This window comes from Ambystoma mexicanum, chromosome 7q (assembly GCF_040938575.1).
Source record: "Ambystoma mexicanum isolate Mex_15411 chromosome 7q, UKY_AmexF1_1, whole genome shotgun sequence".
NCBI lineage: Eukaryota > Metazoa > Chordata > Amphibia > Caudata > Ambystomatidae > Ambystoma > Ambystoma mexicanum.
This window is the reverse complement of record NC_090941.1, coordinates 678,103,539-678,118,951: the sequence shown is the minus strand read 5'-3', so window position 1 is coordinate 678,118,951 and position 15,413 is coordinate 678,103,539. Positions and strand designations below refer to the sequence as shown.

General features: G+C 43.5%; 1 protein-coding gene across 3 annotated transcripts in view; it reads right to left on the bottom strand.

The window, feature by feature from the left end:
* Positions 1 to 12,241: 12,241 nt before the first annotated feature.
* Positions 12,242 to 15,413, bottom strand: part of ATP8A2 (ATPase phospholipid transporting 8A2) — a 3,773,191-nt gene continuing 3,770,019 nt past the window's right edge. For all 3 annotated transcript variants that reach the window (XR_011284127.1, XM_069639892.1, XM_069639893.1), the window contains one exon: positions 12,242 to 12,921. Coding sequence is in view for 2 of the 3 variants with exons in the window: in XM_069639892.1 (XP_069495993.1) it covers positions 12,827 to 12,921 (95 nt within the window). In the remaining variant the exon portion in view is untranslated. The remainder of the gene's footprint in view (positions 12,922 to 15,413) is intronic.

Here is a 15,413-nt window from a genome sequence, read left to right as displayed (position 1 = left end):
TAGGGCTCCTAGGACCGCCCTTGTTCTTGATTCATATCTCTTTTCCTTTCTCTTACGGTCTGTCGGTTTGAAAAAACTTGGAGACCTCAGTTTAACTTGCGGTTGATCATACTGCAGCTGCGGCTTCCTTACCCAGTTCGACTTGGATTTAAACTTGTCTTCCTGCCCCTGGCTTGGTTTGGACTCAGTTTGTAGATTACTTAATGTATCAGGTTGTGTTGGCATTCTTTTATTAGCATGATATTTTATTGCTAATTCCTGTCTTTCAGCCAGGGTACTGAATGAGCTCATCGACTTCTCAGCCCTTTCTGGTGCCCTATTGAGTCCCTCACACCCCCACACCCTTTTACTGAGGGTGTTGGTATTTTGGGCTTCGATTAGCACGTCGATCTTCTCATCTATAGAATAGATTGACAGATTGGAAAGGGAGATCACATCCTCATCCTTCCGATCGTTCCCCAGCTGGACCATCCTCTTGCGGATCTGTGTCTTCCACCACATCATGGGACTGTCCCAACCCCTTTGCTGAGGATTCACTTTCCGTTTTTAAGGAGGGACATTATGATTCTATTAGAGGAGGCTTGTAATGCGGATTCTTGGAGGGATCTGAACTTTGCATTGGTCGAGTGTGTCTCTGTTTTGTGGTCTTTCTAGTCGCGTTTAGTGGAATTGGGTAGACGTAGTCCTGCTAATCCCATATCTTGCAGACCGGTCAGAGCTGTACCATTGGCACAATGGCACAAATGTTATTGGAAGTTTTAAATTCCTTTTTGGATGAAGACCTGTCTAGTTGCAACAGGGTGGATTTCACTTGCAGTTTCTTGAGGTGAGAAGGTCCAACTGTTGAATGATTGGACCCCTGGTTGGCCAGCTTACTAGGCAATGTTGTTCCATTCTTTGGCTTGGAGAAGAGTGGAAAAGTATTGACAGAGGCATTCACAACTTTTGAGGTGAGGGAATTGTTCAGGTGAGCGAGACAGCCTGCTCAAATGCGGCGGATAAGATCACCCCCACTATCTCCTACATTTCTGAAGGATACTTTGTGTTACCCAGATGTGGGACTTCACTATCCGGGGGAGCCCCCTCGTCTGACATTTCCGTCTCAGGCTGACCATCGGATGGCAATGGCGTGACATTTACGACTTCAGCTCTTTGCTGTTCACCCAAGTTGATGGCATTATTCGAGTCTCCATGGGGAACCTCCTCTGTCTTATTGAAGGTTCTTTGCTGAGAACTGGCAGCCATGAAACCTTTGATGAAAATCATCTTTGAGTGCAGCATGGTAAGTAATGTTGTCTGGTCTTTCAGGGTATCATTTAACGCCTCATATAGCTTCATGAATAGAGCCATTGCTATTGTTACAACTGATAGCTGGGCGAAATGGTCTTGTGTTGATTTCCCAGTTGTTTATTTAGATTGTTGCTTTCTCTGTCCCAACGGTGGTTCTTATCCTGTTGTTCTCCGCTACCGTCCATCCGATTAGCTGGGGTGGTTGAAAATAAGTCTTCTCTGCTCAGGTCGTCTCTATCTGACAGCAAATCCCTTAGACAGCCGAAGAGTCTGCCGCTCTTCCTGGGCTTAGAACCACTGTTACGTTACATGCAGAGATTTACATCATTCCAGAAGGCTCACCTGGAAGTTCCACTTGCCCGTCTGCCAAAGTTTTATTTGAGGTAGGCACAGCCTCAGGTGACGTGGTTGGCCTTTTATGGGAGCCAGATGGGTCCTTCTATGGCGTCGGCCTAACCAGTTCAGTGAACTCAGGCTGCTGGGAGAGGTTAGGTGGAACCTTTTTGAATGTGGACCTCGCGCCTACTGGTTCGACATAGAATGGTGAAGTGTCCACACACAGTCTCTTTTGAGCCAGGGCCGGGGCTGGGGCTTTCATTGTATTCTCTAAGAAATATTTGCTCTCAGTGGACACATTTGCCATCACTCAGTCAAATTCCAATTCATACATCACTTTGAAATAACTCGCTCTTCAAATTTCAAGGCTCTTCCATGCACTAGCCTTCATGGCAGAAAAAGGCCTTCACCTTGTGTAAGACTTGCTGCATGGGGAGCTCCACAGTTATTTTCTCAAGCAGTCAAAACAATTATGGCATACAGAAATGTGACTTTATTGATTTCTTATACCTTAAAAGAGCTCTTAACAAAAACAAATGCTCTCCTGTGACTCCTTGACTGGTTGCACTACTCTTAAACCCTCTGAAGTCTGTACATGGGGCATCTTACCTGCTGGAGTTTCTTAGTAATAAATGTAGGTGCCCCTGCACAGACATCAAGCAAACATTATTTTAATATATACATCAGTAAAGAGCAATGGAGAAATATGCGGTTCAATGCCAAAAAAAACATTTAGGTCAGCAGCCATATACCAATCTAAAGGCCTGAATGCCTTTTGGACCCCAGTCAAATTATTCAAATGCCAACTCTTAGACACATCCCTATGCTGCCACTGTAAATGTGCTGAGGGAAACCTCAGTTACATGACTGTTGAATGTGACTGCAACAACACATTCTGGGCATCCATCTTGCCCAGTATCACATCCATCCGTAAAACAGCATTCTCACTCTCTCTTCTACATGCAATTACGGCTTAACCAAAGATTGTTAACATTTACTATTATGAAAGTGGACATTGGAACATTTAGTTTCAATTTTTGCAAACCGTTGTTAAGAGCGGACACTGTGCATTACGCCAAGAGAATGGAACAGCCAAACATAATGTAAGTTGAACTATACATAATATTTTTGTGATGAAAAAAGGGGAAATTGTTCTTTTTGCATATTGGAGAATTTAGCGACATGCGAAAATGGCATTTTGATGTAAAGAGTAAACAGAATACGTTGCTCCATATACCGCAAAGTATTTAAAATACAGAGTGCATAACTAGCGGTTTATTTATAAGCCTACTAATAATTGTTATTGGTGTTTTGGTTAAGTCGGGATCAGTAAAGGTTGGCATTGTTGGCCTGATATTGATAATAGACATTGTCACGGGTTGTTCGTTGGAGCATATTGTGACAATTACTCATAGACGAGACAAAAGCACAACATGTATGCAGGCTAGTGATATCTAAACCACTTTGGCCCATAAAATATCAGGGTGTGCAATCAAGGTTGCATTATTGAAAGGGCCGGGGTCAGAACATTTTCCAAGGGTAATTGGTTCGCTTTTCTGTAGATAATATTCCCAGTTCCGGTACAATGCCATCAGTCTGTTGTCCCATTTCTGAGTAACTTTATCCATACCTTTGGGAGCTATACCGACTTCTCAGTGCTAACCTTTCATGCACATTGTAGTCTATAATAGTCCCCCACATTGTCTGGGTTTGTTCATTGTGTGTAGTTTGTGTTCGTTATTTAGTTTCATCCGGTGCAGAATTACAACATAAATGAGTATAAAGAACGGATACTAAAATATATTTTGATTCTGTTATCTACACATATATATTGTACCATTCTGAGAATGCCATAGTGTCCAGCTGCCGTGGGATGGCTTTTCAACCAGCAATGGCAGATACGCCTAACCGCATCGTTCAGCACCACCATAATGTGGGACGATAGACCAGGACCAATATGCCCTTTGGTGGTACCAGCAACAAGGAGCAACCTGGCATTGTTTACGGTGTAGCAAGAATATGATGCATCAAATCCTCATCTTCTCCCGAGAGGAACACCATGTGCGTAATTTTTAACTTTTGCCACTCGAGGCTAAGGACATACAAGTATTGGTGGTTCATCGCAATCAGTGGATCTCAATGTTGTTTTTTGGAGCGTTCTTTGATAAATAAAAGCAATTGGGAAATTGCAGATTAATTATGTTTTCTGTAAAGTTATTGGTAGCAAATTCAATTTGGGAGGTGCTGTGAGAGTGTGTTGATCTGACGTTATTACGTGGGTGATGACAGGGTGCATTTGGCTATGCTGCCCATTAACGTCATGGAAATAGGTGGAGCATATCATTTGTAATAGTGATGTCAGCTTCAGGGGCGGGGATATGATTTAGTGCCGCAGGTGCACTTGAACTTATGGCGATCGATCCACGGATATGATTAGCAGAAGATGGCCGTGCCTGACTCCTTGTTTTCACATGTGTAAAAGTGAGGAAAACCAAGGTAAGATGCATAGGAAGGTTTTTTACGATCGATCACTGTACGCTGAAAAACACATGCCCGAACGATCGGGACAGTAATATTTTTGAGCACACTATCCCTTTAAGACAATTGCTGACAGATAGAGAGTGGAGCCTAATTTTCTCTGTAATGTGACCAAAATGTCTGCAAAGGCAAGCTCTACTGTGTCACCTTTGTGGTGTCAGTTACAAGTCAAAAGAGTATCTTACTGTGGTTTGCCATGATAGATGTGTAATTTAAACTATCACTCTACACACTCATACAATATTCAACACTCCCTGCTGTTAGGGGTCAGAAACGAAACCCGGACGGAAACAAAGTTGTCATGTTTTTGGTTAATAGTGAGTTGGGAAAATACCTCTCATTCACTCTCTCTTCTTTCTTTCTTTCCTAGTCTTTTCCTGCTTCTGTTTTTTATCCACACCCTGCCCAACAACTTCAGGTTTTAATTTGAATGGATCTCATTTGATTATATCCGTTACTTGATGAATGCCATTTTACCACGTATGAAGAACATTTATGAACTGACATTGATTATATTAAATTGTCTACATTCTTACACAATTGTCTTGTACTTGACTAGGATAAAAATGCTCTTGTTACCCTATCATAATTGGCTTACTTTTGCGATCTAATTTTATACCACTTGTACTTTATTCGTAATGCCTCATATTACATTGTATCAGACTTAATTTAGTCTGAGAGGAGTAAATAAGGGTATGCAAGAAAACAGCAACATTCAACATTTGATACATGAGATCATTATTATTAAAAGGGCTAGATCCCATATTCCCGGGAAATCAATTGATGCCAGGAGAGCCTTTGATAGAATGAATTGGCTTTATCTAAAGTCGCATTTTAAAAGATCTTATTATCTGAAGGGGAAGGCACAAGGACCCACTGTGATGAACTTCCTTGCCTTATTATGCAAACATGGAGTGGTGTAATTAAGGAGGCCATTGACCTCCTCGAACTATAGGAGGATCAACGGGGGCATTATGGGGTGGACCTCTTGGTCACCCTCAATTAGCCCCTATCATTGGGCAGTAGGCAGACGCATACCTGATACAAAGACCACTGGCCCTTTAAGGGCATTGCAAAGGAACCCATGACAGATGTACACACCCCACAAATCAGGCTTGGGAAAATGCAGGGTCCAACTTCACCAGGTTTTATTTTAATCCCTCCAAAGCACATTCGACGCTCACCAGTGGTCCAGTTGCAGACTCAGCTTTGCTGTAGTCAGTGGGTGCCGATATGCATGGATGGACAGATGCAAACAGGGAATCGAAGGTGGCAGACCAGCTTAATAACATCGCAGTCCTCCCACCCCGAAAGGAATCCAACACACAACCGGATAACCTGATCTCAATCAGAAGAAGTCATCAGGGAAGTTCTGGAAACCAGCCAGAGGTTGGAAGTCACAGGAGAGGGTTAAGAGTCACCAGGAAGAAATTGAAATCCTTCCGAATGGGTTGTAGGGCATCTGGAGGAGGTGGGGTTAGAATACTGGAAGCGGGTAGGAGTGAATCATCAAGTGGAGATGTGTTAAGAATCTCAGGAGGAGGTGGGAGCAGAGCATCAGGAGGAAGAGTTGGGAGCAGAGTACAGTATCTGAAGGGGCAGGTGGGAGTGAGGTATTGACATTAAGTGTCAGAGGCTAGCGACGTGGTAGTCAACAAAAACTTGCAGGAACAAGAGGCCATGCTTTACCTAAGACAGTGGGTAAGGGTGAGACCAAAATCTGCATGGGTTAAAACCAAGGTGGAATGAGCATGTGGCATGGTGTCCTGGAAAACCAGGACCAGAGGACGACTGGGGCGGTTATGGAGAGGGTAAAAGTCAGAATCCAAAGAAAGATCAAAGTGTCAAGCAAAACTGATAACTTGAGGGCAGGATGATCCCGTGAAGTGTCCCACCTGTGCACGGTAGTAGTTGACCTGCTGCTGGATTCCAGGGTGATATCTGGATCTCAAGATGCAGAGGTAATGCTCGGATCCATCTTCAGCTCACTCCATGTGGTTTAAAGGAAAAAGGGCAAACTGAAGCAAGTTCCCCGCACCACCAAATGCCTTCCCTGGCTTAATGTGGTGCAGGGACAGTGCCAGGCACTGTATGGGAAGCCGTGTTTGCAGGTGGATGGAGCTAGGAATCACCAGGAACTAGCTGGTATCCATTTAGACAGGAGGAAAGCACCGTGGGTGCACTCTGGAAGAACAAACAGCTGCAAAAGGTAAGGCAGGAGGATCAGGAGGGCAAGACCAAGGGTAAGGAGTGCAAGGCAGGAAGGAGCAAGGATAGTGAGAAAGCTAGCAAATAAACTAGGAAGGGAAGCATAGAAGGAGATAACATGTCAGGAAGGCAAGGGGGACTGGTGAACTGACTGGATGCATGGGGCGATAAGACTGTCTGATCGCTTGGTTGGATTCAGTCGCCTTTGCAAAAGAACAAGGCTCCTACACTCCATACATGTCATGGCAACAGAGGAGGTATGCCAAACAGTTCATGCATGATGCTGGTCCTCTGTGCCACACGCATTCACCCCTGGGCAACTGCCACACCACTTCCTCTCCACAAGGTGCCCCATGGAAGCCACCAGCCAGGTCAAGGAGATGCTCCAGTTGTATACACAGCTCATGGTGAAGACACAGTGGCCCCGCATGAGGTACATTGAGAGCCTGGTGTGGCCATAAGCTACCATCCACAGAAGACAAGCAGTCAGGAATACAAAGACAGTACCTCCATTATTGGGAGTGATGGGGTGGTGATCTAGAAACCTTGAGAACTTTATAAAGCGACTCTAAAAAGAGAGACCGTTTTGGCATTACATTTTTTTTGGGTCCCAGGAATGACCTTTCGTGTTAAATAAAACCTGTTTTGTCCCAATATTTTTTGGCCTCTTTGATTGACACCACCAATGGGCTAGTTCATGGAAAATGGGATTTGCGACTAGGTGAAATGCAAGTGTGCCCACTGACCTCACTCTTCATTAACTTAGCAATAGATCATCTTGCAGAAAATGTTAGGGAAAAGGAGAGCTTCTGAGGAATTAAATATAGTATGCAAGATTAGGGTGCTGATATGGAGTTCTGTATTTTTCCACTCCAGAAAACACTGCTAGTGAACCATAAAAAACACTGAATAACTGCAGCTTGATCTTCGGTTATAAAATGGCTCCATGTCCTTGTTTCGCCGGATTTGGCTGCTCGGGGCTGTCCCCTGAATTATTGCATGTTACTGCAATGTGTGTTTTTTTTACAAATAGCTAACAAATAGCATCTGCAATATTCTGCATAACTGTTTGGGCGGCGAAGGGAAGAGGACCTCAGTAGCATTGCCCCTCTTACACCTAACCACATAAGAAGATGGCTTTGTTTTGATTAACTATAAAACATATCATTATGCATATACCTACACATTTCTGACTATAAAAAGAAAGCCACAAATCCAGGATGCTGCAAAATAGAAGTAGTACTGTTAATCCCTATTCACTGGATACTGAAAAAAGGGTGGGAAAAGATTTGAAAGCAGAATCTACAACTACGCGGTCGTGCACATGATAGGTAATATGTGGCAGATTTAAAATGCCCTTTTTTAGAGAAGTGGAATCTTCCATATGGATACATAATGTAAAACAATCCATAGAGAAATCTGCTGTCGCAAAGATGGAACGGGACAGGGACGGTTAGTATCCAGGATGTTTGGAATGGTTATTCTTTGCTGCCATTTAACTACATAAATACAAAATGTAAGATCCTTCCCATCTGTCCTTCATATTGTGCTATTCTTCGCTGCTTACATTGTTCCTCCTATTAGTTTCAACCTTCCTATCAATGCATCCTGGCATCTCTCCATCCTATTCATCAGGTGCACGTAGGCCCAACATTTCTGGTTATCTCTCCACTTTATTTGTGGCATAACTCTATTGCAAATGTGCACTTTCTCATATGCACTTTTGTTTTACTATTGCACAGCCTTCTATATCTTTACTAATTATAACTCTCCCATAGTTAGACATATCCTGACATAAGAAGTTCTGGGGATCAACACATTTCACACCAGTCTGTATGTTCATGTAATGGCCATGGGTATCTTCCTTTTTTTTGCACAACCTCGCTTGCACTTCAATTTCCAATGCATATCTTTATCCTTCTGACAACCGCCTGTAATCATTAAATATACTGCATAGCAAATCACACCCAACAGATAAAACTGCTAAAAGTAACGTTAACACAAAAAGTGCCATTTGCATAAAATTATTAATTGTTTAGCATCATGTAATGCCCTTCACCTGCAATGCAATGTACCGTTTTCATGTATATTCATACTTACCATTTAAACATGAAATGTCCAAAACATGTAGGTGACGTGCATAAAATGTTGAACAAACGTGAAAGCAATGTTATATTATCTTGCCTTTGTATAGCGCCTCCTGCCCAAGATTGATGTGCTGAAGTGCTTTTTACCTGTCAAAGAGGCACAGCAGGAGTATGATTCAGGAACATTCAGTAGTGGTAGGGAGGAGCAACGATGGTTAGATCGTTGGGATGAGGGTGAGGGATAGAGAAGGTGCTCAGGAAGGCATGGGAATTAAAAGGTGGAGGAGCTATGTGTATAATTGGACCAAATGTATCATGTGAAAATACGGTATTCTTTATTTCCTTTCCTAAGTCCCCAACAAACATTTATGAGTGTTTGCATGCCAGAAATCCAAATTTTCCAAGTCTTAAAAAACTCCTTGAAAAGTGAACAAAAATACCTTGAGTATTTTGGTGTTTCCTCGTTTACATCATGGTTCCTGAAAGGTTGTTTTTTTCTCCTCAAAGCCTAGGTTTGTGCTTCTGCGCAAGGTTCTTAAGGACAGAAAGCCTGTCGATGGCTCTGCAGTGGTCAGACTTTGAGCCTCCCACAGTGTCATGGTGAGCCAACGCATGCAGATGCTATGCCCAAGAAGACGGCAAATCCATTCTACTCCCGTCCCTCCCTAGTCCCCCAACAAACATTTGGGAGGGGTTGCATGCCAGAAATCCAAATTTGCAAAGTTTGGAAAAAAGTCTCCCTGAAAAGCAAGCAAAACAACCTTGAATTGTTTTGGGTTTCCTTGTTCATATCATAGTTTCCAAAACATCATTTTTTTTTGTTTTACAAACCCTGGGCTTGTGCTTCTGTGCAAGGTGCTTAAGTTGCAAACCCTGTCTGTGGCTCTGCAGTGGCCAAACTTTGAGCCTTCCACAGTGTCATGTTGGGCCAAGGCATGTAGAAGCCATGCCTAAGAAATAAGCATGCAAAGCCCTTCTATTCACTCCCCTAAGCCTAGGCAGCCATGAATGGCCAGGTTCTATGATTGAGAAAGCTGGAAATTAAAATGGGTACAGTCTAACCGAGGCTGTGTCCTAAAGCTGCAATCAAGATGCATGCTTTTTTTTGCAGAGCCCTTTACACTGCAGCTGCTGCAGGGTGTGCACGTTGCTTGCTTCACCTTTCAGAGCAGCATTCCCATATGAGGTGACTGAGTGCCACGCAAAGTTTGCTCCATGCAAGCAAGCACATAGTCATTGATAAAGCAAATCAAATAGCACCCGCACTGCACCCAACACATACTGCTGCTAAAAATAACATTGCAATACCAGCCATCTCTGCCATAAAATGTCATTTGCATGCAAATGTATAGTACCGTGTAATGCGATTCTCCTTCCACTCAACCTACTGGTAATCATGAATGTCCGAACCATGGACGAACGCCAAGAAAATGGCAAGCGCTTGGAGGCAAGCAATGACACGAATATCACATGACATTACAGAACAGTCTGTCACTTTATCAGGTGCTGGCTGGCTCTGGATCTGGATGGCTACATATTTGAAATGTGGAATTCTTATACACAATTTTTGTTATTACAACAAAAGGCTTAATGAGTTCTCTTTTGTGTGAAAATGATTCACCTTAAAGAACATTGTGACAGTTATAACTGTTGGAAATGTATGTACGGTGTAAAAGAGCCCAACACAATTCGGTAGGCCCACTATATAAAGTTTGGAAATCATGTCAGGAGCATCTGGGTGCTCCTGGTAGGACATGCGACAATGTAAAGTGCTTTTGATGGCGGTACGCGGTATTGGGTGCACTATATTATTTGTTTTATAGTATTTATCCAACATTCGGGATGTCTTTTCTTACAGAAACGATGTACATGGAGGCAATACAAACAACAGCACTACAGCAGCAGTCCTTGAGTAGGGTGATATAGAGACACATAGATTGAGGATGGAGTTAAAGTACCAATGTAAATAAGATGTATAGAAATAGGCTAGAGCCTGAACTTGCAAGTGATACACATATGTATAAATAAGCAAAATAAGTGTAATATTATCCGGGGGTTGGAGACCGGACTCAGCGGTGTGCGGTGGTCAAGCAGCGATATACACCCTTTGCTGGCTAGCAGTTGAACTTTAAAGAGTCTTGTTAAATAAGGCCGATGGTTGTCTAGCTTTAATGTCAATTGTGAGGGTATTCCAGTGCATTGGGCAAGCAGAGAGAAGAAGTGGAATTGGGAAGAGGTGCAGGGAGGCAGAGATTAAAAGGTTGTGGGGAGAAGAGGATTGCAAAGTTTGGAAGAGTAGAGAGCGAGATGCAGTTAACGAGGTAGAGGGGTAAACCATATGTAGATTTGTAGACGAGAAGTAGTAACTGGTCATTGAGAGCGGGTTTCTATAAAGAGCCATTCATCTTGGTGTCGGCATGCAAAAGTGGGGGCAGCATTTGTGTAGTTTGTACAACTTGTGAGTAGCAAAGTTGAAAATTCTGTTCAGAGGGGAGAAGGAGTAGTAAGAAAATAGACTTAAACAGTAGTTTGGTTTGCTGAGCATAAGTATAGAGGTAAGGGATTTTTTGTTGTATGGTGGGTGAGGTGGCAGAGGGCTTCCCTTATGTTAAGTAGGTTAATTCTGGCAGTAGTAGCCATGGTGACTTACTGGGGTATTGGGCCCCTATCAAAAAACAGCCCACGGTTGCGACCTTTGTTCCTTGAGGAGCTTGGAGGAGTTCCGGCTCTGTGGATCTACTGGAGTCTTGCTGATAAATTTGCCTCATACCAGCAGTAAATAAGTGAAACCTAGCAATGTTTAGAAGAGTAGTCTGAAGAAGAAGGGGGTTTGCCAGCCTCCCAGTAAATGAGGAGGCTCAGAATGGGGTCTTTCCCGCACAGGGAAAGACGCCGCTCCCAGCATCCTCATAGCGGGAGGTCACCATCTTCCCTCGATGGGAATCAGGTAAGTGTGCTACCCTCTCCGCCTGACCCCCACCCCACGTTTCCACATATTTCAGCCCACGGCATCCTCTCCCCACTTACCTTGTGCTGCGTTGTCCCATGCTGGCGCCGGGAACACTAATGTTCCCGGCGCATCTCTACATCGCAAATGGCCACCATGGAAAGGGAAGAGGGACTACAAATAGTCCCTTCTCCCCAGTCCCTAGTGGCCATTTTCTTTGTTTACTTATTTAAATAAAGTTTTTAATGGCCACCATGGACAGAGAGATGGGACTCTGTAGTCCCTTCTCCCCGATAAATGGCGGCCATTAGTTTTGCTTTTTTTTCTCTCGAGTTGAGAAATTGTTTACACGCCGTTTCTCAACTCGAGAAAACTACTATTAGTACCCTGGTACAACGTGTCGGGGTACTAATAGCAATATTAACCTCATGGGTGGGGGCCATTACCGATCTGATAATGCCCGCTTAGGCTTGTAACTGATGCCCCTTCTAGTACTTAAATAATGTTTGCCTGAACTCCAAGTTAGAAAATATGACATGTCTAGTACGAAAAGCTAGATAAACTGATGCTGCATTCAGCAGGCTAAAATTATAATTATTGTTCTTTTCTAAATGGGGATCAGGATTTGAACCTGTGCTGAGCTGGGTTGCTTTGCTTCCAAGGCAAGTGCACTGCCCCTGAGCTATCCTTCCTCCCCCTTTGATGGAAGAGTGTTATGTAATGTTCTGTTCTTAGGATTTACACCATGCATTGTTTCCATTTTCATGGTCCCCGGGTGCTCTGGCAGCTCTGAAAGAGTGGCTGGTGGCTTGATTAATAGGGAGGAGAGGGAAAATGCGGGTGGGCTTAAAAGACTATAGGAATCGTTTTTATTTCTTCAAAGCCAGGTACATTTAGCAAAGTTCATAATTAAAATCAAATAAATATAACACATATTATAAATAACATGGAATAAAATATACAGGTAGCCTGTTCCTGATGTGTAAAGGCTGTAAGTAATAAAACAAATTTCAGGAATATAATTTCAGCAATATATAAAATAAAAAAAATCAGATTCATTATGGACAATAGAATGCGCCAAAAGACCCACAGCCTCCTCTGGGAAGCATGATGCGTTTGCAATGAGGGGTGTAAAGTTGTTGAAATGCGGTGTATTCCCTTCGACACCTCATAGAGTTCAGTGTGACGATGTAAACGAAACGTGAAGCAGTTTGGTTCCAAGGACTGGAGAATGGCGGACTCTTCCCACTGTCAGGCGAGGAGGAGCATGCGCCCATTAGCAGACTTGCTGGCGAAGGCCACAGAAACGAGTTTTCCAGTGTTTTGGCTGCTGCCGCCAGCCATAGTCCAGTTAACAAAGGATGCATTGTCCAAGTCTCACAAGTCCTTCCCACAGCAACGGACAGGACGAACAATCGCATTAAACTGCGATTCGGTGCTTGGTTGTGTCGTAGGATCGAACAACTTGTGACTGGGAAACCACACCATGTTCCTCTTGAGAAAACGCATATCCATCTGAAATATCAAAGGGGAAAAGGTTAGATTCAGTTCAGCGATTTTCCAGGACATGCTTTCATATGATTAAGAGCGGGGCTCCTGGACCAGAAAAGAAATGAAAAACTAATGTTAATATATGTTTCTTGTATCATGCATGGCTTATCAAAGGGAAACTGATTTTTAAGAGCCTTAGTAAACAACCAAACACATGCCACGAATCACACGGCGTGGCAGCTTCGGGTTTTGGTAGAGTAACTAACGCTTGTGATATGGATTAAGGGCCAATGCTTTCTCGTCCCAGCTCTCGCCACATTGAGTAAATCACTTGATTTTCTTGCATCGGTTCCTTTGCCTCTGCGAGCCCTTTTGTAAGTGTACTGAAGGCTACATCAGACAATAGCTTCCCGAATCGCTAGGCTTTTGGGAAAAGTCATCATTTACCAGTATGTAAGCACAAAGTGGGATGTAAAGATGTCTAAGTTCCGCCCGAATGGTATGGGTTTAAAGGATGCTATGTTCATTGACTTGTGTGTAGCTTTCCTCTACCACTGTACCGCGGTTGGCCTATCAGGTCGGTTGATGGTGTAGGGGCATCATTGGAATGTGTCCCATGTGGACTGCGGCTCGTGCAGCGTGTTTGCACGAGGGCATGAGATGTGTCCTGATTGTGGCACTGTGGTACAGAACGTGCGGCAAACTACACCAACGTGTCCCATGTCACAAGATTTTTCACTTTAACACATTTCTTTAGAAGTTTTTTTTTTTAAGTATTTGAACAAAATACCCAAGTCCACAAAACTTGCTTCATGATACTATTGGAAATGTGTAGACTATTGGAGATGTGTAGACTTTACAATCCTAGGGTTGGGGAAAAAAGTTAGAAGTCATCTCATGATTTTCTTTCTAAACTAAGCTCTCCCATTCCAGGTAGCAGGCGCCAGTGCTGCAAACCTTCTGCCCGTTTGCAAGTCTCCCACTCAGATGTAAGGGGGAATGGACAGGTACTATGACCCAGCTCCCACCGCTTGGTGAACACCTGCCAAATGCAGCTCTTTGCCATGATAAGTAAAGACCCAGGAGAGCCCACTCGGAACACCACCAGTACAAGACAGCTCCCTGCTGCCCAACAGGCACTGAGAAACTGACAATGGGGCCCACAGGTTTCAAAGCCCTGGGGGCCTTAAATCTCAACGCCCGTGCCTGCCAGAATTCTGAGCCAGGCATCTATGAAAATAAGGGAGCCAACATCCTCTCAACTAGGAATACTGAATTGTTATTGCACAATATATATGCAATCTATCTCCATGGGATGGAGAGAGAGAGAGACGGGGCTGGGGGTGGGTGAAGAGAGGACGAGAAGGAGGGAGAAGGGGAGAGAGAGAGAATGAGTGAGAGAAAGACAGAGGGACACAAATTGTTCACATGGGCCTTTACTCCCACCGTCGATCCTTCCATAGGGAATGCTTTGCATTGCAGTGGCATGCTGTTCTGCATGATTTCATGCAATGCTTGCTGTCGATCCTTCCATGGGGAATGCTTTGCATTGCAGTGGCATGCTGTTCTGCACGATTTCATGCAATGCTTGCTGTCGATCATTCCATATGGAATGCTTTGCATTGCAGTGGCATGCTGTTCTGCACGATTGCATGCAATGCTTGCTGTCGATCATTCCATATGGAATGTTTTGCATTGCAGTGGCATGCTGTTCTGCACGATTGCATGCAATGCTTGCTGTCGATCATTCCATATGGAATGTTTTGCATTGCAGTGGCATGCTGTTCTGTACGATTTCATGCAATGCTTGCTGTCGATCCTTCCATAGAGGATGCTTTGCTTTGCAGTGGCATGCTGTTCTGCATGATTTCATGCAATGCTTGCTGTCGATCCTTCCATAGAGATTGCTTTGCTTTGCAGTGGCATGCTGTTCTGCATGATTTCATGCAGTGCTTGCTTACAGCTTTTCTTGCCCCCTATTTAGAGTCAACACACAGAAGCCATTCGATGGGCAGTCAGCCAACCATCTAGCTGCGAAACATTTCTAACCGTTAGAGATTCAACAGCTTGTGTAGTCATTTTTTGATACACAGATACAAAATTCAATGTTAAGAATTTATTATTTTCAATTAGATTCCCTGTTCTAAATAATTCCTAGCCTTCATTGATCTAAAAGTTGGAATTTGAGAAGTATGATTTATAGCATAAAGAACACAACTTTCTTCTTCTGATTTGAAATTATCATTTCGGCCCACACCAAAAATAGTCATTATTGGGCTTATGTTCACTTCATGTCATATGTTCATGCATAATTTCACATATATCGCACACACCACACATTGTATTTCCTCCTGGCACTGGCAATAAAGTCAGCGTGACAAGCTCACATTAGGAGGCAGGCTGGGAAACTAGGGTGGTGAGGATCAACATAAAAAAGGAATTAGGGAAAATATGAGAAAGGAGGGATGGTGGACTACAGGAAAAACTATTCATAAGGGTGGTAGGAGCAAGCTAGA